Raw genomic sequence first — 22,500 nt, forward strand, 5'->3', positions numbered from 1 at the left:
GTTTAGACAAATATAATTGTGATCTGGGAATAAAACCCACTGAATTGTATTTCCCATTCACCAGGCTTCCAACACAGTGTGTTATTTCAATTGGCTTTTTCGATTTCGTTATTTTCCTGAACCTAAAGTAAGTGGCTGTTTTAGACATTTTCACGAGAACCTCAAATTCGGCTTTTTTGTACCCAAATATCTCTAATGGACAACACCCTAACTACGTAACTAAACTATAAGATTGAAGAGGTATATCATAACCTTTAAAATATGGAAAAAAATTTTTGGGCAAATGAATAGTTTGTTTGTATGAAGCAAATATGTATTACCACCTGAACGATTTTTGTGGATTTCATCAAAATTCATGTTGCAAACATAAATATTTTTATTTTCTGACTGAACATGAAGAGACACGCAATGTTCAATGAAGTATTTTCTGACAGTAACAATGACAAAATCTGGCGATATAAGTGGGTAAGGATTAGTTTGACCAAGCTATTAACGGCTAGATTTCCCGAGGTTTCCCCTCTTTTCATACAAATATTTGCCTCCAAGAAAGCTTATCTAAAGAGGTAATCTCTTTCAAACAATCGCACACTAACGCATAGTAAGAACTAAAAATGCTAGTGGCTGATACATACATGTCTTCTCAGTGCATCAGGTTCCATCCTAGCTACCATTTTGTATCACAGCCATCGTCGAATCCAATTGTCCGGCTCGATCGTATGGTCTATCTGCCTCGATTTTTTCAACACGGATCCCCCATTACCATCAACTGATTAAAATTATCAGAATATACCATTTTTGTTTCCAAAAATGAACAGAAATTAAAGTAAATAACTACATAAAAATACATTTAGAACATAACAGACATCTAAGCTTGTCATGAGAGGATTCGCTGATTATATCCGCCATCTTGGTTGCTAAGTTATGAGCTGCTTCGCGGTCAGCGGCTATGGACACAAGTTTGTCGCTGTTGCGCCAGGAGCTATAGCATTGTCTTTTTAATAGAATTTATAACAAACTTTATCACATTTCCTCCGCTTAACGAAAACAGGATAAGCCTAGAAGGGTTAGCTTTAGCTCAGTATCAAGAAAACTGAAAGCTATTTCAGCTTGTTGATATTCAACATAAAAGGTGGCCCAGCACAGTTATGTACCTACACCCCAATATGCCATCAGTTTCAAATCATTCATAACCGAATGTCGAGACTAACAAGAAAAAGGATTATGAAAAAATGAAACCACGGAGATCGTGACTTTGGCAGTTAGTTGCCTTGTTTGTGCTCGCAACGAGTCAATTTACGAGTCAAGGTAATGGCGAGGAGACCTCAAGAAACCACCAGGCTTATATAAAGAGAAGCCACTTCGGCTGTCATTAATAAAGAGAAAATATGGTGCTACGTAAGTGCGACTTGGTGACCCATCCATGTGATGCTGACGGCAACGTCTACAAAGTCCTAAAGAATTATGCGAAGGATAAAACAAATAATTAATTTACTTATAATAAACAAAATAATACAATATTTAGCTTTCTTCTCTTCAAATCGCACGGTACGGCGGAAGGCATGAATCGCGTCGAGCGTAGAATTCGTGAGTACAAGCGTCGCACATCGAACACTTATAACTTGCATAAGATTTTCGGTGAGAATGGTTTACTCTGTCTCATTACATTTTGTAATCATTAGAACGTACATGAACCAGATACTAAAAGTAAGGTCTCGTGAAGAAATAAGTGATGTATATGTATGAATCTCAACACGTGCAACACCTGGATGACTAGCATACATCTTGCAATTTGGAATTAATCTACGCACGTCTTCTGAGAAAAACTAGTTTGAAACTAAACAAATTCGCAATAGACACGGTAACGCAACAAAGAGGAAGGCTGCCGGTAACAGCCGCTCAGAACTTGATCGTACATTTTGCCGCCACAAAATGTCTCCAGCTGAAAGCAGCGCTTTTATTATCTGAAACGTTCACTGCTAATCATAACTTTTTGCATACATGAAAACTTGACATCTTTCATCATATTTTTGCTTCTCATACAAAAGTATTACATCAAGTAGGTTTAGTCTTCTAAAAAAATTGTTTGGCTGTCAGTTTTCACGCGAAAGCGGAAAGTCCCATGTCACGCATCAGCGCCGTCGTAAACAAAATTATGCAAATTTATGGCGAAATGAACATGTTTAGATCTTGTCAGCTTTGATAAGGTTTCAAAGGAGAAAAATTGTTTCATTTTCGCAATTTTCATCTGATAATTTATGGAAAAGCAAAAGGACCTGATCGATAAATTTTCATCAACTGTTTAATACACTGTAGAATTTATTGAAATGCACGTGACAATGCAAAAACCACAAACGCAACTGAATGACTTTCTTACCGGACCATCAAAACCTTTTTGGTACTTTCATTGAATGATGAAGCGTAACACAGACAACCAGCTTTCTTTGGAATAATTCTTATTAAGCAAGAGTAAGTTATATTTCAAATTATTTTTTTACTTGAAGATTGTGTGGACTAGACTACAAAGGAAACATTTCGGGCCTAAAATGTAATGCGATACTTTTATTTCACTTGAAAAGATTTCCCTTTGTGAGATCAGCTTGAAAGACGGCTTTCGGTTCACATAAATCTACCTGGAAGTTAAAAAGTCGGACACGACTCTTGTACGCTGAATTTCACTACTACTACAAAAATCCGAACGATAATTCTCCACTAATTAACATAGAAATGTTGATGATATTTCCGAGCTACTGTTTTTAGCTTATGTGTCTAAGAATTTCCGTGCCATCGCACAATTGCGTCTCACGAGTGCCGCAAAGTCTGCTATTGTTACTTTGAACAGTACTGAACCTATATAATTATGATAAGGAGGTTAACTTTATGCTTTACCTGATCCTACTGGAACAAGTTTCTTCAACCTCTTCATTATTTCCTCAGAAGTCTTCTTTGATACGCCCCTGTCTGCATTTTCCTTTTCTTGATCCATGCAATGGGTGCAAACAAAAGCGAGAAGGGCACCAGTTCAGTCCAAGGAGGTCTCGATGCTTTGGGCAAACTGTCATACCTTCCCCTTGTTTATTTAAGTGCCCTGTCCTCAGGAGTATAAGTTCACTTTCTGACGAAACGGATTTTCCAGATACTTTCAGATTTTTAAGATGGAGTTTGATATCTCTCTTACATGAAGCTTTGGGGATGTATTCTTTGAGAAGGGAATATTTTGGTGACAATCCACAGTGTGTGGATTCTCCTCTGCCTATAGAGCATTTGAGAGGCCTCGGTGTTCGAGGTGGCATGTTCAAAATTTTAACACGCTTGTTAATTGGAATCCAATCTAAACTCGTGCGAAAGACGCGCGAACACGCGAACGACACGCGAACACAAAACATAACAAGTGTTTAGCAACCGCAGACAGCACGCAGGTTCACAAACGCTTTTCCAAAATGGCGAAGTCAAAAGAAAACATACTCTTGCCAGATTTTGATGTCAATTATATTTTAAATGGATTTATGACAGCTCATTTACCATACTTCCTGGCACATTTTTGGAAACGAAATTGGTATATTCACATTTTTCATCAGTTGATGACAATAACGGGTGGCTTGTTGAAATAATCGAGGCAGGCAGACGATACGATCAAGCCGGCTAATTGGATTCTATGGTGGCTGTGAGATAAAATGCTGGCTAGGATGGAGCCTGAAGCACTGAGAAGACATGTATGTATCAGCCACTACCAATTTTAGCACTTACTATGCTTAATGTGCAATTACTTGAAAGAGATTACCTGTTTCGATAAGCTTTTTTGGAGGTAAATATTTGTATGGAAAGAGGGGACACTCACACCTTGCTGTTAATAGCTTGGTCAAACTAATCGTAACCCACTGATATCGCCAATTTTTTCATTGTTATTGTTAGAAAACATTTATCGAACATTCCGTGGCTTTTCATGTTCAGTCAGAAGATTGAAAGATTTTTTTTTTGCAACACGAATTTTGATGAAATCCACAAAAATCGTTCAGGTGGTAATACATATTTGCTTCATACAAACAAACTATTCATTTGCCCCAAAATTTTATTCCGTATTTTGAAGGTTATAATATGTTTCTTCAATCTTATAGTTAAGTTACATAGTTAGGTTGTTGGCCATTAGAGATATTTGGGGACAAAAAAGCCGAATTTGAGGTTCCCGTGAAAATGACTTAAACAGCCTCTTACTTCAGGTTCAGGCAAATAACGAAATCGAAGATACCTATTGAAATTACGCACTGTGCTACAAGGCTGGTCAATAAGAAAGACAATTCAGTGGGTTTTTTTCCCAGATCACAATTATATTTGTCTAACCACTCAATTGAGTTTGACTAATTAATATGCATAAATTTGTGCCAAAATGGCCATTTTTCAGGTTTTACCCATAACTCTGGTAAAATGGAATATTTTGACTTAATGTTTTAACACATGAATATGTTCATGACACTTTATCTTTCTGCCAAGTTTGAGCCAAATCAGTGATTTGAGTATTATCACCTCCTGCCTGGTCCTAGCGTGGACACGCACTTAAAACATTGTCAATTTCTAACAGCAAAAATGAAATATCTGTCATCAGGCTGGTGGCTTCAAACTTCCATTCTTTGTTATCGGTTCTTCTCTGATGACTGCCCTGCCAGTTATATCGATTCTTTTAAAGGACAAAGGTTTGTACAAAGAAATTATTATTTTCAGTGTGATTTGTCCCACATCTTAAGACTTTGCTTTTATTCCCTCAAACCCCTTATAGTTTATATGTGAAAGAAGGCAAGACCGTGGAAGTGGGCTGTCTTGCAGTTGGAGAATGCATCCAAATATTGTTTGGGTGCACGATAATCGGAAACTGAGTGCTGATTAATATTCTGATCGATTGGAATCAGGTTATGTTGAAAACCTTGAGATTGACGTTTCCGCAGACTGATCAATCCGATAAAGTTGGTGCCAATTTACTCAGCACCAAGTTTTGTTCTTTAGTATCAGACTGTGCAAAAAATGTATTTGTGGTCAGATAAACACTTAATGGGCTTGTTGTAGGGCAAGATGTATGTAATAGTTTTCCAAAGAAAGAGTCGGGAGTTCTTCAATTAATTAATTAATTAGTTAGTTAAAATGTGTTTCAATCCTGAGAGTTTATGTGTAACTTGATTGCTGTCTTATCGTTCATAATTAGATATTAAAAGTAACAAAGACTCAGCAGATGAAGAATCAACATCCATTTTCAAAGCCTTACGTATTCCTGCCATATTTGTTTTGGGTAATTATAAAATAGTTCTATTAATTCATCTCTGTTCTCACTAGCTTAAGCACGCAAATACAGCTTAGAACTTCACCTTGCACCTGTCAATGACCACTCTGTTAATATTGCCAACTTGTTACAATAGCCACTCAATTAAGGGCCAAAACAAAACCTTTATATAAAATCTCAGTTCGTAAAATCTGGCCAAGCCCCGTAAAAGCAGTTCACTCAGTGTGAGTGATGACCAACGTTTGATGGCCATCAGCAATTCCCAAGAATATCAAAACGCTTGGTGTTTTAATACGGATTCTCTCGGTGCTTAGTGGGACCGATGTAGGCGAGACCCAATACAGATCACAAGTTATTTATTGTGTGACATTCAAGACGTAATGTGTTGGAACCTAACAGTCTTATCTGATAATCTGTTGATCAGATATTGTAACACTTAGCAGGGTAATCTGTTAGTCACATTTAACCACAGTATGTATAAACTCAAATATAAAATCACATTGAGGTTGTCTCTAAAACATGAAAATACATTTCGGATTGCAGTGACCGCTTTTCTTTCGAAGAAGAGCAGTACAATTTTCAATTTTATACAAGTAATGTTCGCTTTTTTTAATTGTTATACATCTTAATTATTCACTGCAGAAAAAGTTAACCTTCTAGCTGAATTCAACTCTCGTGTAATCCATGAATATTTTTCTTTGATTTAAACAGCGCTGAGCTTTGCCATCGTTGGGTTGGCCTTGACATACATGGAACCTATTTTTGGTCCTCACTTTAAAAAAGTAAGCTAACATTTGAGTGTTCCAAGCATTCACATTATGGCCAACAAAGTAAAGATAACATGCAAGCAAAATAATAGGTTAAAGAAAATAGAGAAATGGACTGCCTCCACTGAACTCCAGGGCATATAAGTCTTCTCATTTTTTCTTGACCATGCAGTCCATAGATCTTATCTCACAGCTAGTCACCTTTCCTTCTCCCACCAGGATCTCAACAATTTTGAACGTAGTTACTAAAACAAGGAATGACCTCAAATGATCTAAAATGACCTAAAATGACCTAAAATGATCTAAAATGACCTAAAATGATCTAAAATGACCTAAAATGAATCTAAAATGATCTAAAATGACCAAAATGATCTAAAATAAATCCGAAATATTCTAAAATGATCTAAATGAATTGAAACTAAGATAAAATTACAGAATTGCAGAGCTGAGTGCTTACCAAAAAGGCTGATATCAGGAAGCTACTGTGAACTGCCAGAAAGACCGAAGAAGACTCGAAAAGTGCCGATGGTTGCACGTAAGCCGATTCGATGACAAAGTTGCGTAAACAAACCGCACTAGAGCGAATCTCTTTTTTGGTCGGTCCAAAAGACCCAAAAATATCGACACTGACCAATTTTTTTCGGGTTCGTTTTCCGGTCGCACATTAAAAGCCGCACGACAAGGCTAAATTCCTGTGTAAACACTGAGAAAACGCTTTTGTAAACAATGTAATTAAAGGCATATAAATCTAAGATAGAAAATGTAACACATTTTCTATCTTAGATTTATATTTCGCTCTGCATGTTTTTGCATCGAGCACTCCTGCGACTGAGTGAAGCAATCATTGTATTGTTTCTTTGTTTAATTAAAGGCATATATATCTGTGCATCAATTTCCTTAAATAAACACGTAGTTAACAAGTCAAGGGTAGCGCATGAATAAAAGATAACTCTGTGTCAGTTCCATATAAAATAGCTGCATCAATCAAAACCGCGTTGCTGGGCGAATCACGGAACTTCGCTTCGTGCCAATCAAAACCGCGTTGCTGGAAAAAAACTAGGCACTTCGTACCCATCAAAACCACGTTGCTGGGCGAAACTTGGAACTCCGCACCAATCAAAACCACTATGCTGGAGAAAAACTAGACACTTTGCATCAATCAAAGCCGCGGTTGTAATAAGTTTCCCTGAAGAAGTCTCCGATAGAGACGAAACGCGTCGGAAATTAACAAAAAGTATACAACTACAAGAAGTCTTCCGCTGTGCTGCTTACTAGTCTTTGTTATAAAATTAAAAAAATAAAATCATTTTAGATCATTTTAGGTCATTTTAGATTAATTTTAGATCATTTTAGGTCATTCCTTGTTTTAGTAACTACGCAATTTTGAAACAAGTTCTCCATGACTAACTAGGCAATAATTATTATCTTAAAAGTTAAGTTTTAAACTCCTGCTGAAAGCACTTAGTTGCGTGTGGTTTGCTTTTTAGTTTTTGTTGTTGTTGTTGTTGCTGTTGTTGTTGAGCAATGGAAGTTGGGTCAATATTCTTTAACCAGTCAGCCAGGAGCTAAGCAAAGCGAAGAACACACTGAAACTTCCTCTTGGCTCCTGTTCGTGGTTTTGCTTTAAGCCCTTTTTTGGTTATACTCAAGTATCATTTGTGCTTGCCATGTGATTTAGGTTTCATACCTGATTTATCTGATTTGATCTGTTATTATAATTATTATGTATTTCTTTTGGTTGTTAATTTGGTTGTATTGTTTCTATTCCCATTAGGGGTTTCATGCGCCTTTATAAACCACTCCTTGCGCATATCACACCACTTGACGCCGACCAGTTTTTCTCGAGGCTAATTTTTTCCGTATATAGTTGTTACTAGTTATCATTTAGAGTAAAGTTCTAGCCTTGTCTAGACATTTTTTCTATATCCTACTTCGAAAATGTTTCGCTGAGTTGTACTTTTTGTTATTGAACTGTTCAGCATTTATATTTTTTTTTGTAGTTGTATATTTTATATGGACTGTGTTTTATCTTCGCTTGTATCTTGGCATTGTACTATAATTGTAATAAACGATAATTACTGGCGGCTCCCTCCACTACTGTTGTGTTCATTACTCATTCCACTTACATTAGAAGTGATTTCTATTCGACTGAGCGTAGCGATAGAGAATAGAAATTATTATTATTATTATTATTATTATTATTATTTCAACCCAGCAGTCATGATAAGGGTAGGTAAGTTGTGATCTTCCAAGTGAGTGTGGTCCTCTAAAGGACTGTTTGAGGTGGAATTAGGGACCTTAGCAACCATGACGGCAACGCCAACAAAAATGTCACTTTAAAATGTGAGTTTTCGTTATTTGAACTTCTTTGTGAGTATTCTAATTTGTTCAACTTGTACAATGCAATGTAACCGAAATACCTTAGAACTAAATTGATAGGAGCGCCTCTCAAGTTTAAAAAGAAAATGAAAAATTCTATATTTTAATGTGCTCTCATTCTCCATAAACCATTGGATCTGGTTATTTCATTCTTTTTTTCATTAAATCTTATTGCTTTGTGTCGTTCTTATTGATGTCGTATGATTTTAAGGTCCCTATTGACTGACTTAGAGTCCACTCCACATAAGCTGTTGAAAGATCAGTCAATGTCACCTCAAAGAGCCCTTGTTAGGACTACACGGGGATGATAATAATTAACCAATTTATTGTTTATGTTTGTAATGCTGAACGTGAATGTATTTACTTCCTGTAAACTTTTTTTTATTTTTGAGACGTATTATCCATGTGAGACAGACTTAGACAGACAACATTTATCTGACGTGCTCACGCATCATGTATAAACAAACAAGATTTCTTTCTTTTTTTCAGCTGGGTCAAAGTCCAACACAAATTGGACTGATGTTTTTCTTGTATTCCGGAGTGTATGCTTTTCTTGCACCAGTGGTTGGCTGTATAGGAGATAAAACGGTGAGAAGTGACAAAAATAAAGTTACAAGAAATTAATGAATTTGACTGGACGCCTGTTTTGCAGAATAGATTGGTAAACACAGTACTGTCGCTGAACATTTAAGCACTAGAAAGAATGAAATTCTGTGGCATTTTTCTGTTAGAACGACCACATGCTTAGACAAGAAAATGACTGCAGGAATTAAGGTTTGTTTCAGGCAAGAAGAAAAATGGGGTTACGTCAAGGTGGCAATTTAAGCCAGCCATAGTATGCTTGGTTGCAGTGTATTTGATTGCTTTGGGTTTTAGTCATTGGTAAGAGGGGAGGGGTAGGTGTAGGTCAGCATTATGTGCAGCAATTTACCCAGCTGAATTACTAGTAATCATTTATAATAAACGGTTCGACATTGTTGCCTTGAATCCAATTTTACGCTCAAACCTGGATGGAGGGTTTTTAGGGCCCATTTGAATTTGGTCCTCTTTGAAGATTTTAAAGGGGTCTTTTTTCACGAAAAGGGGCCCTAGATATTTCCAATTCCAATAGAAAACATGAAACGTAACGATAAGTTGGTTGTGTGAAATCAGTATTTGAAATGATGCCAGAAACCTTTTCAATACGTTGCCATAAGGTAGCTTAAATTTGTAGCGTGGTGTTTTCAGGTTTGTAGTGCATACCGAGGTTTTTTATTATATAAAACAATGTTCCCAAAAGTTATTCAGTCGTCGAGTATCTTTTCATTACTTTGGGGTATTTAAGTCAGGCTTAGAGCGCCATATTTGACGCACTTCTGACAATTTTGTTCCAATAATTTTAATCGTGATAATCCCTCAACTCCGCACTCTGGAACAAACCCTGTGATGAATGACTCTGGAATGTCAATGTTATTATTTCTTTCTTCTCAGAAATGCTTCCGAGGGATGAGTTTATTTGGATTTGCCACTCTTGGTGTCGGCTATCTGTTGTTGGGGCCTGCTCCATTCCTAATCTTCCTACCTTCAAAGTATGCTATTGATTGTATAAACTAACATTAACGAGGCCAAAGAATTATGTTTATTTTTAGCGATACTCAGTTGCAGTGTATTTTTAGCATTTAAACCTCGACTGGTTAAACATAGTCTGGTCTCTTTCGTGCCCTGCTTCTGGTTATAACTTTTGTAATTTTTTTCAAAAAAAGTTCAAATTTTGTTTGCAGGTTGACAAATCTTTGCATTTTAAACAATCGAATGTTAAAATAATGAAGAAGCGTTCTCAAGTCGAATAACTCGGAAAAAGAAGGCCCCCAACCGGAATCGAACACACGACCTTCCTGATACCGGTTCAGTGGACGCTCTAACCACTGAGCTATGGGAGACTCATGGTGAGCGAGGCCATATACTAGGTTCTTATCGGTGTCACATGTTCTGCCATACTGCAAGGCTCAAATATGTCCAAATGATAAATGTGGTTAAATGATAAATGGAATGGCGACTTGGATAAAGTGAAAATGATGAAGAAGCGTTCTCAAGTCGGATAACTCGGAAAAAGAATCGAATGTTTTTAGATTTTTATTTTAACGGTCTTTGGCGGGAAAATCAAGTCACAAGATTGACGTAAAAATATCATTTTCAACTATAGTAACGTATCGAACGCTCAAATTTGAGAAAGCATGTTGAGACAAGGTAAAATTTGAAAAACATAATCCCAAAATCTCAATTAGTTCAAAGTTATTCAACCCAATTTGAATTTCCGCCATATTGTTACTATGTTTTAGAAACTTGCCGAACTAAAAATGTGCGAAATATTTTTAACCGATTGTGATTTAGCAAAAACTCTTTTACATTTCATTTTGTCTCAGCATGTTCTATTAAAATCACTCTTTTTTACCGGTAGGTTGAAAATACATTTTTTCTTTTACATGTCTTTCGTGTTCCCAAATGCCCTTTTACGCGTTTATGTGAAAGATTAAAGAAATACCGTCGAGTTTTCTTATACAGCTTGAACACAGAGATTCCCCAAATAGAGATTGTACCTGTCAGGGTTTTGTGATCAGTGGTTAAATCACTTATTTTGATCTTCTTTTGAATTTTGCAGCAAAGTGTGGTTGGCGTATATCGCACTGTCCGTTTGTGGTTTTGCTGGAGGATTTGCATTTGTGCCAATTATGCCAGACTTAATAAGAACTGCTAGGTAGGAGAAAATTGACAAATAAATTGCAAATGTAGAGGACATGAGACATGAAAGAGGCGGCAGTGATAAACTTATCAGCTTTAAGAAAACTGGATTTTGTCTTTTAAAAAATGTGTAAATTCTTCAACGAATGCACCACGCGCGCTAGAGTAGAATTAAAAATTAATGTTCGCGTTTAATTTAAACTAGTTTCTAGTTTCCATTCTGGAATAAAATGGTTTGAACTAAAAGGCAGAGTATGAAACGAACAGGCCATTTACCTTATTTACATGATATATACCGGTATAGTTTTCTGAAAGGTGTCTGCTGTATTAGTCTTCCTCACTCGACACCCTGAAACTGAAAATGGGTATGAATTCTAGACAATCGGGTATGGATTCTAGAGCCCCCGCTAGGTCTTAAAATGGGTATGAATTTTAGAGGCCATGTCTGGAAATGGGTACCGGAAAATTGGAAATTTCATCAGTGCGCGAAGCGCACGTATTGAAATTATAATTTCACGAGCAAACCGAAATAAGATATATTATTAAAAACTGAATCATTGTATAATGCAATTCGAGGGATTTGATTGGCTTAGCAGCTATGGTATATGAGCCATTATACCATGGCTGAGAAATAGCGACCATTAAATTGTCTGCTGGTTGTTCTTGCGCAGCGAAATCAGTAAGATCTAGCAATATTCCGTGATTGTTTTTAATAAAACAATTATTCCACTTGCGCTTGTTGGATATGAGATGATTATAGCCAACTCGGCGCTACGGGCCTCGTTGGCTATCTATCATCTCATATCCAACGCGCGCTCGTGGAATAATTGTTAAATAGCGTATTCTCCCCGTTTTCCCGCCAATTCAAGCCATTTCAAAGTCAAATCGAGGCTATAGAGCCTCGCTTCCGTGTTCTCCCCTTTCATTCTCCAAAATCGGTGAGCGCAAGGGAGCGGAAGAAGACGAGTTGAGACGTAGGATAGGAAACAAAATAACTTTATTATGTAGTAACCGCTTTGCACGTGAAAAACGAATGCGCTACATTGATAATAAACAATGAAGTGATAAACGCAACAATAATGGAGTACAAACGTGTGCTCAAACATTCCCAAAGAGTGGAATATCGTAACTATCAAAAAATGCATGACATGCAGCTTGAATAAGAAAAACTACACCATTGATCAAGTCACTGTAAGTCTCTATTAGGCCTCTTTCAAGGGTCTTGACTGTCACTACACATCCTAGTTGTGCTTAGCACCTGGAAGGAGGAAGCAAACCGAAATAAGATTTTGTCTCTTAAATCCCTAATAGGGAACATAAATGGGTGGGACAGGGTGGGACGCTATTATATCTTATTTCGGTTTGCTCGTGAAATTATAATTTCAATGCGTGCGCTTCGCGCACTGATGAAATTTCCAATTTCACTTCACAAACCTCAATAAGATATAATAGCGTATGTTCAAAGCACCTAACCTTCCTGGAGCACCGTGGCCTGGAAGGCATCCTGTCCTGTCCCCTCAGAGACAATATCCCTTAAATAGTGTCTTCTGAAAGTGGACTCTTTCTTCCACTTTGCCATGTTCATTATCTCCTGACATGAGAGCCCTTTAGCTTTGGCCTTAGAGGTTGAAGCACCTCTGGTTGAATGAGCTCGAAACTCAGAGGTGTCAACCCCTGATTCTTTCATCATTTGTACTAACCACCCAGCAATTGTACAAGGAACTACCTCCTTATGTGGTTTGATAAAGCTCAACAGTAGCTGATTTTTATTGCAATCAGAGCGCCATCCTTTAGTGCGTTCTAAATAACAATTTATGGTTGAGACAGCACATAAGTCAGGATTAGTGTCAAAGGCAGTGAATGTCAACTTAAAGGGACACTGACCTTTCTTCCTAGATTTTGTTAACCGACCAAGTTCAAAGACTATGCAGCTCTCTTTCACTGTCATGTATCTTAAATCAAGAGCCCGAAGGTCAGAGGATCTGCCTGCTGAAGCAAGAGCAAGCAGCATACTCAGCTTAAGGGTCAACTGTTTGTCCGAAAGGTTGGCATCACATCCTAGAGTGCAAATATGATCTAGCACCCTATCAACATCCCACATCACCACATACCTTGGTTGTGGTGGCCTGGCATTGAAACATACGTTCAATACTTTGCAAACCAACTCATGTTGCCCAGCCTTACAGCCTTCAATGGGCTTGTGAAATGCTGAGATTGCTGAACGGTGGTTATTAATTGTACGATAGCATCTGCCTTTATTAAACATTTCTATGAGGTAATCAGCTATAGAGGCCACAGTGGAGCAAAATGGATCAATTTCTCTCTGATGACACCAGCCACACCACTGTGACCAGGCGCTATTGTAAGCGCTCGTAGTTCTCTTGCGCCAGGAGTGGGAGCTGAGTAACTCAGCAGTTTGCTCTGAAACTCCTTTTGCAAGGATGTTTTGCCTGAAACCATCCAAGCCGCTAGTTGTTAGCTTCCTTGTAGAACAAGGGGGTGTGGCTGTTGACTGGGAGACATAAGGATGTTCTCGAGAGGGGGGAGCAGAACTGGCTGTCTGCAAGACATTTCTAGTAGAACTGGGTACCATGCTTGTGTATGCCAAGTTGGTGTTATCATAACTATTGTTGCCTGGTCTTTCCTGATCTTTGCCAGGCAACGGCAAATCATTGAGAAAGGTGGAAAGCTGTAACCTTTCAGTTTCGACCAAGGAATCTGAAAGGCATCTGTTGCCTGGGCAAATGGGTCTGGAAACCAACTGACATAGTTCATCAGTTGAGCATTGAGACGGTCGGCAAACAGGTCTATCTCTAGGGGCCCCCAGAGTTGGTCTAGTGCCTGGAATATGCTGGGATTCAGTTTCCAATTGCTCGAGTCCCGGAAGTGCCTGGACTCCCAGTCTGCCTCGTGATTGTATTTTTCCAGGAAGATATTCTGCTGTCAGTGTAATTTGTTTGGTCAGAGCATAACCCCATAATTCCTGGGCTATCCCTACCAATACCGAGGATCGTGTCCCCCCCATTTTCAATACATAAGCCACTGCTGTCCTGTTGTCCATTCTCAGGTGGACATGCAACTGCCTTTCTTTGGCAGTGAAAGCTCTCACAGCAAACAATGCTGCTTTCAGCTCCAATGCATTGATATGAAGGGTGTTTGATTCCTGCTGAGACCAAAGTCCCCTCGTGCGAACCCCTTGGCAGACTGCTCCCCAGCCCTGCAGTGATGCATCTGTCGTTATTACCAGGTCGGGGGCTGGAGTAATTATTGACCGACCATTCCAGGTGGAAATCTGATCCACCCACCATTGAAGGTCGTTCTGACAATTCTGGTAGAGTGATACCATTGTCTCGTAACTCTTTCCTGCTAGCAGACCTTTCACTTGCAACATTTGCAAGTGTCGGTAATGCAAGGGTGCAGGGAGAACAGCCTGCATTGACGAAGTCAGTTTCCCAATTATTTTGGCTAGGGTTCTGACGGAGGCAGTTTTTTCCCGAATCAGGTCTCTGCAAGACTGGATGAGTTGATTCATTTTTTCCTTTGGCAATGATAAGTTTATTTCCATTGAATTTATCACAAAACCTAGGTACTCCATGCAATGTGAAGGATCTAACACTGATTTCTTCCAGTTGATTACAAAACCCAAATTCTGAAGTAACCAGAGGGTTGAGTCCCTGTCCCGCAATATTCCCTCCCGAGTCTGATTGAACACAATGATATCGTCTAGATAGACAATCATCCTCAGGCCAAGTCTGCGTAACAGGGCCACCACTGGTTTCAACAGCTTTGTGAAGTAAAGAGGGGCAGGAGCTAGACCAAAAGGGAGGCAAGTGAACTGATACCGTGTGCCCCCCCAAATGAACCTCAGGAAAGGCTGATGCTGCTGGCTCATGGGTACACAAAATTAAGCATCTTTGAGATCTATCTTGATCATGAAATCCTTTTCCTGAATTATATGTTTGAGGAGGTGCAATCCCTCCATTTTGAAGTGTTGATACACTATGTGGGAATTCAACCTCTTGAGGTTGATCACTGGTCTGCTCCCCCCGTCTTTCTTCGGAACCAGAAATATTGGACTGATAAACTCCCCTTTCATTGGAGAGACCACCTGAATCGCCCCTTTTTGCAACATTGCTGCAATTTCCTGCTCTATGTTTTCTTTCTCTAACTGATTGTGAGATATATGAGGGGGCATATTTGTCTGGAGTGGAGTTTGTTGAAAGGGAATCGCCACACCAGTGACTATTTGTAAACTGTACTGATCTTGTGTCAGTAATCTCCAATTGGTTTGAAAAAACTGGAGTCTCCCTGCCAATGGCAGAGACCTGCTTAAAACTGATGTGTCTAACCGTAGTTTTCTTAGAGCTGGTTGGATGTCTGTTGGGACTATCTGTAATGACGTCTCCAGAATTTCTTTTGCAATCTGGAGATTGTCTTTTTGATTCAGGTGCTCTCTTTTTGACCCTGAATTTAACTGACTTGCCTTTTGGATATCCTTTGTAGTTAGAGCTCTTTCCTCGGAAGGAGACAGACTTGCCCCCACCTCTGCTCTGAAATGAGGGCCCACGACGAAAGGGCTGAGAGCTTCTGGAATCTTGCCTAGAATACCTTTTGCCTCGGGAGACCTGAGGGGACGGCCGGGAAGTGGAACCAGTAATATGGTGTGAAATCTCCTTTGTAGATTTCCTAATCTTTGTTGCTGTACGGAGAGCCTTGTAGAACTTTTTCCCAAATAAAGTCTTATGAGACTTGGTTAATGAAGTCCCGTGTTTAGTAAGAAGTTTTTTTGGCTTTCTTCATGTCCCCTGTGAGGTGAAAGAGGACTGCCAGCCTACGTGTATAAGAAAGGCTTACTTTTGCCTGTCCCAGAAGAGAGACAGACAGTTCCACCAGCCTAAGGCAGTCAAATAAATCGAGATCTTCACTGGATTCCCCAGTGCGAACCTTTTTCTAAAGTAAGCCATAATTTCCCAAGTGGTCCCATGACATTAGTGAGTCGGGACTGAACCTTGGATAGATTGTTGTCACTTTCACGACCATATGACTTCCCGAGAGACTCAAATATCTCGTCCAAATAATCATCGACTGCTGGGGTTTTGAGACAATCGATACTGGGTACTGGGTTGGAATCCAGGACTGTCTCATGAATGGATTTGTCTTTCACATAAGTAGTGAATTTATCATTCACGTATTTCACCATGCCCTTTGTCAAGTCAAGCTTGTGACAGGCTTTGGTTTCCGTGTCAAAACGCACGTATTCATCACCCTCGTGCTTCGGCGGGGTGTTGTTACTAGTATCTCGCTCAGCTAGTTTTTGACGTTTCTTGTGAGCCGTGTGTCTACTATCCGACTTGCTGGAGTCACTGTCTTCACTCGATGAAGAGCCAGACTCACTGGAACTACTAGAACTGCTTGAGGACTCCTGACTTTGCCTCCGTGAAGCAGGTAACTGAGAGCCTCGTAGAATTAACCCTCTTATCTGGGGTGTTTGCCTCATCTGAAACCGCAGTAGAAATCTCCTCGTTATCTGCCATCTGTATATTAGCTTTTCCAAGCAGGATGGCTGAATTTGCGAAGGATTCGAGCGAATTCTTGAAGCCGACGAGCAGCGGGAAGCGAACTAGCGCGAAGCCATTTTGGAGAATGAAAGGGGAGAACACGGAAGCGAGGCTCTATTTTAGCCTCGATTTGACTTTGAAATGGCTTGAATTGGCGGGAAAACGGGGAGAATACGCTATTATATCTTATTGAGGTTTTATTGTGAAGTGAAATTGCATATTTTGGCGGTCTGAAATATTGGTTTACATAACCAAGCCGCATTCCTCCGCTGAATACTTGGATGAGTCCTTTCTCCCCCCCCACCGAATCGACAACATAATGGAAATGATCAGAAAATAGCATGCGGGGATGGGCACAAAAGGTCGCTGATAATGTCAAATTAAAATGTTGTGTACTACTGATTGTCTTAAAATTAGGCGAAACCATGTCAAGGTTTTGAGAAGAGAAGTCTGTTATGCTTTTGTATTCCCGAATACAAATGAACACATTGACAATGTCTGTACAAATTACAACTCTGGTTTATTCACTGGAGCGAGGCAATACATAACCGCGCGAGCACGTGCTCTTATGAAGACTGGTAACTAGTATTTAATAACATTTCCCTTTTTTAACAAACATGCGTCCAAAAAAATAAACGAGACTAAACAAAATGAGCATCAAAATCAAATTTAAAGTTAATGTTCATGACTTGCATCAAAACACCAATGTCTTGTAACAACTTGTGAAATGTTCTCTCTAATCGGTCACATAGTCCTTAAACCAAACAGGTGGTCGGATAATTCGACCCTCAGAACTGACTTTCTGAGAGCTTACTGGATCATGGACTGGACTTGTGGTGTTGGTTTCTAAATCTTCTAGTCGCAGCTGCTGACGTTTTGCTTCAGTTGCCTTAATCAGATCACGCCTGTTTCTTCTGTAGCTGGTTTCTCCTGAGTTAACAACAAACAATCTTGGCGCATTTGTTACTCTGGTAACGACAGCAGGTGTCCAAGTCTTCTGTCCTGGCTTTCTGACTCGCACAGTGTCTCCTGTGTTCAGGGGCTTCAGAACTTTTGCATTCCGGTTGTAATACTGCTGCTGTATTTCTGCACGACGACTGAGACCGTTCTTAATATTTCCGGTTGCATACTGTGGCTCTAGTAATGTAGGCTTGGTAGGTAGTTGGGTTCTGGTTCGATGCCCCATAAGCATCTGTGCTGGCGATAGGCCAATTTCCTCGATGGGAGTGTTTTGGTAGGCTAACAAACCAAGCTGAAAATCCTTTCCTTCATTTTTTGCTTTCTTCAGAATGTTTTCAGCTGTTTGAACTGCTCGTTCTGCAAGACCATTACTCTAGGCGATGACGTAACATGCTTGAACCCATACTGCTCTGCGAATTCGGCAAACTCATGGCTACTGAACTCGGGCCCATTGTCACTGACTGTTATCTTAGGGATTCCATATCCGGCAAACTGAGGTTTAATGTGGTTAATCACTGTCTTGCTTTTACTATTAGGCAAGTAGGACAGCTCAAAGAACTTTGAGTAGTAGTCAACCATAACCACATACTCTTGTTTGTCAAGTTCAAACAAATCAACAGCAATCTTTTGCCATGGTCTTTCAGGTAATTCATGGCTCTTAAGTGGTTCTTTTGCTTGAGAAGTTCTGTACATGTTACAGGTATCGCACTTGGATACCATGTCTGCTATCTGTTGGTTCATTCCTGGCCAGTACAAGAGATCTCTGGCTCTACGTTTGCACTTTTCTATGCCTAAATGGCGGCTGTGAATTTGACTTAGCATTTCTTCTCTGAGTAAACTTGGTACAATCAATCTGTCCTGCCTCGGTAGTAAAATATCACAAACAGAAATTTCTCCCTTAATGTTCCATTACTCACGAAGCTCTGGGTCTACTTGAGACTTCCTTTCTGGCCATCCACTTATCAGTGTGGTCTTGAGCTTCTGTAATGTTAGGTCTTTTCTTGCAGCATCTTTCACTGTCCCAATTTTTCCTCACTGACTGGCATGTTTTCAATGGTGAGTACTTCAAATTCATCCTTTGTGTTGGCTGCGGTTTCAGTGCTTTCTTCTGGAGCACGGCTTAGAGTTTCTGCAATCAACAAGTTTTTTCTGGTTCATACTCCACTTGCAGGTCATAACGCTGTAACCTTAACATCATTCGTTGCAATCTTTGCGGTGCCTGAAATAATGGTTTTTTAAACAAGGCTTCCAAAGGCTTGTGGTCGGTCTGAACTTTTACTTTCTTGCCATAAACACACTGACGAAATTTGTTACATCCATACACTATTGCCAATAGTTCTTTCTCTATCTGCGCATAGTTTTTGAGTTAAGTGATCTGGATACATAACACATTGGTCGACCCTCTTGCAGTAGACATGCCCCAAGTCCATAGGATGATGCATCTACTGAAACTGTAGTGGGCTTTTCGACATCGTAATACTAGTGTTGCATCACTTGTCAGCTTTACTTCAATCGCTTGGAATGCTTTCTCTTGTCTTTCGGACCAATGCCATCCCACTTCTGACACCATGTTATGCTTTTGTATTCCCAAATACAAATGAACACATTGACAATGGCTGTACAAATGACAACTCTGGTTTATTCACTGGAGCGAGGCAATACATAACCGTGCGAGCACGTGCACTTATGAAGACTGGTAACTAAAATTTCACAACAATGCAAAGTCTTTTAGAAAAGAATCAGAAGAAGCATTGCGAATGACAGAACAACAATTTTTCAGTAAAAAAAGAACAAACCCTGATTAAAATAGAAAATTGTCTCATTTCAGCTGTACAAAAAACGAACTTAGCTTATCCGCAAAAATGGAATATTTACAGTACTTGTTCAGTTTTAGTTTTAATAGTGAGGCTCAGACAATGCGCTGCCAATTGAAACACAAGGAAGCTGGAGGAGAAGAAGGCGAGGTAACTTCATATCGTCTGCTGTGACATCCCCACTGATACACTGTTGCTTATTGTGTGTAGGGTGAATGGAATGCCCGACAACTCATCCACAAATGGAGTCCTTTCAAGTATTTTTACCAGCATGAATTACTTAGGGTATGTTTTTACCACTTTTTTTTATTTGACCTTTTTCTTCTTTTCATTGTTGCCTTTCAGTTTGTTTGGTTTTATCAACAGAGTTGATGAGGTAATTTGGCCGCCATGAAGAGATTAAAGTAGCAATCTCGTTAGGGTGGCCAAATTCTCATATCAACTTGTTGATAAACCAAACATTTGTTTCCTCTCCCCACCGATGCACCACCGCAGTTTCTTTAGAAATTAAACCCTTAATCCAGTTCTTTCATTTTTCTCTGCAAATATCTCCCTCTCTCGGTAGAACAGTTGCAAAGCAACATTAAGCGGTGTTTTGAATAAAAAAGAAAAGATAACGTCTTCCAAATAGTCTTTTAATAGTTTGTCGGATTTGACTTATTTTAAGGGCGATTGATTACCAGCCGCTGTTCAGGAAAACGAGCCCGCGCTCCTGGGAGGAACAAAGACCGGACTCGAGAGAGCGGCGGAAATCGAACTCGGGGGGAGTTTCCTGACAGGCGCTCGCGTGTTTAACCCGCTTGACTACCCCTAATAGAAATAATCGACTTTACTCGTTCAGATTAAGAAGTAGAAAAAAACAGGCGCAGCCAAGATTTTTTGCAACGAACTTCTTGGTGTTTAGAAATCCGATGAAACATTCTTTCGAGGCAAAAGTTCACAACTTTTATGATAACTAACATCACATTTCTAAACTTCCCTCGCGGTAGTGATCTTCTTTGTTTCCTCTCATGAATTATAATGAAGCTTGAGAACGTTCGTTCTTGTGGTTAGCTGAGCCGGTTGACCATGCAAGTGTAACACTTTTTTTTTCCGTTTTGTTTGTTAAGCGCAACTATTGGTCCAGCCCTTGCCGGAATTTGCAATGAACACTTTGGTTTTGAGTGGGCCACGAGTGTAAGTACCTAAAGCCGCAAGGAGTTTATTTTATTTCCATGCTTCAAAAACATTGCAATAATATAAAAGTAAGCAAGAAATGTGGAGATTTGTGAACAAAAACCTAGTTCACACACCTAATCTAGGAACTAACTGTTACTTGAGAATTTTATTTATTTAATTATTCCTCGTTCGTTTCTTCTCTATCTCTTGTAGCTCAAAAGACAAACCTTAATCACAGCAGACTTAAAAACAAAGTAACCACAGGTTCAAACACACTGTCTTGGATGAATGCTATTAGTTTATCTCCGTGATCATTCACGTTAGCTTATACCAGTCCCAGTCTTTGAAGGAGCGTTAGACGCTTATCTTGATACATTTGATCAGGATCAGTTATGCAATGGCTATTATCACGCTTGTCAGCAGATTTGACATACAAACGAGGCAGCCTGATCATTTCGCATTGTTTTGACTATATTGCCTCGTTTCCATGCCTTTTTACACAATATTTGACGGCAGCCTCAACTATATTAACAGTCATTGATTGAGGCAGAAATTTTTTTCTTTCAATTTATACCCAGACAGAATTTTTATTATTATTATTATTTCCTAGGTCGCAGGTCTGATCATCTTCGGTTTTGTAAGTACACAGCTATGTCGTTGCTTTTTAAATTTAATTTGCCGAACTCCAGTAATGGCGAAAAAAAAAAAAAAGAAACAAAGCAAAACAAATAACAACAAAATGAACGTAAACAACTCGGGAGAGCTCATGCGCATGATTACATACTTATACACGTTTCACCCGGCTTTGTATTCTAAGCGCGGCAATGTTGCTGCATGGTTACCGCGCTTCGCACCAGTTGCAGCTTTTTGCTTCAAGTGCTAATTTTAACAAGTTACTTGGGCAGTCACAAAGAAGGTGCTTTCCCATTGGCTGGTTATAAAACATAAGATAACAGCCAGTTGCCGTTGCATGCATATTATGTATGAGGAGTTGTGGTCCCTATTTTTAACGACACTCAAAATTAAAAAGCTACAAGAAATATTGAAAACCTAAGAAACCCTTAAATAATGGTTTTGTTTTCTTTAAATTACTTTAGTACCAGTTTTCTGAAATTATTAGTAAGTGTCTTTGGCGACGGATTGCCCGTATGGAAATGGATTCGAACTAATAATGGACATTTTTTTTCACGTTCTTTCTGTGTGTTTTGGAAAAGTCGCTCTAAACTGATGACAGTTTGTTCTCTCTTTTGAGGAAAAGCTCCAAACCAGGGTTTATAGCCATTTACGTCGACGGTTCTGTTTTAATCAGTTGAAATTTTCGAGGGGATACTAAGTGCGATTTCAATTTCGAGTTGCCTTCGTGAGCCACTGGCGATTTTCACAATTTGATAGCGACTTTATAATTTTAGCGCTAAGGAAACTTGCTCACATCGCTTCCGCTCTGGTTCTTCACTTTCCGAAATTAGTTTGATTGTTTATTTGTTTTTCAGGCAATGCTGCTATTATCATTTACCTTGTATCAAAGAGTGTTTCAAAGGTTAGTAAACACAAGTAATTAAGTACGAAAACGGTTTGCTTGCGTGATATCGTGCTTTTCTTTTTTTTTCTAGGGTACAAATGACACAAATGATGGATCACAGAATTGACTCTGTAGTGTCTGTTAAAGTGCTAAGCCGGTGAACTATATAATTCCTACTGCGTTCTCCCATTTCCTTACCAGGGCTAATGCTCAGTAAGAATTCCATGGGTTCACTTAGCACTTTAATAATATGCTCTGAAGAGTTGATTCTCAGATCCATCTTTTTTTTCTAATTGCCAATTGTTAGGCTGCAAGCTTAAGAAGACTTGGCTTGTGGGTGGCTGTGTGAGCTGCCTTTATTTTC

The 22,500-nt window shown here is 39.2% G+C and overlaps 1 protein-coding gene and 1 long non-coding RNA gene across 3 annotated transcripts in view; one reads left to right on the forward strand and one right to left on the reverse strand.

Moving 5' to 3' along the window:
- The window catches only part of LOC146486914 (MFS-type transporter SLC18B1-like), a 34,331-nt gene that overhangs the window by 11,004 nt on the left and 827 nt on the right, over window positions 1-22,500 (forward strand). The window contains exons 6-15 of one of the 2 annotated variants that reach the window (XM_085090516.1): window positions 4,598-4,685; window positions 5,189-5,272; window positions 5,975-6,045; window positions 8,899-8,997; window positions 9,880-9,977; window positions 11,048-11,143; window positions 19,670-19,744; window positions 20,569-20,635; window positions 21,228-21,254; window positions 22,108-22,154. In XM_085090516.1, the coding sequence (XP_084946642.1) occupies window positions 4,598-4,685; window positions 5,189-5,272; window positions 5,975-6,045; window positions 8,899-8,997; window positions 9,880-9,977; window positions 11,048-11,143; window positions 19,670-19,744; window positions 20,569-20,635; window positions 21,228-21,254; window positions 22,108-22,154 (752 nt within the window). The remainder of the gene's footprint in view (window positions 1-4,597; window positions 4,686-5,188; window positions 5,273-5,974; window positions 6,046-8,898; window positions 8,998-9,879; window positions 9,978-11,047; window positions 11,144-19,669; window positions 19,745-20,568; window positions 20,636-21,227; window positions 21,255-22,107; window positions 22,155-22,500) is intronic. The other variant, XM_085090525.1, reaches the window with a different exon arrangement.
- The window catches only part of LOC146486915 (uncharacterized), a 33,451-nt gene continuing 16,924 nt past the window's right edge, over window positions 5,974-22,500 (reverse strand). Inside the window, exon 2 of the long non-coding RNA XR_014858172.1 lies at window positions 5,974-6,231. This is a non-coding gene — a long non-coding RNA (uncharacterized LOC146486915). The remainder of the gene's footprint in view (window positions 6,232-22,500) is intronic.

The sequence above is a fragment of the Pavona decussata genome, unplaced genomic scaffold (assembly GCF_977016875.1).
Source record: "Pavona decussata unplaced genomic scaffold, jaPavDecu1.1 SCAFFOLD_19, whole genome shotgun sequence".
NCBI classification, from domain to species: domain Eukaryota; kingdom Metazoa; phylum Cnidaria; class Anthozoa; order Scleractinia; family Agariciidae; genus Pavona; species Pavona decussata.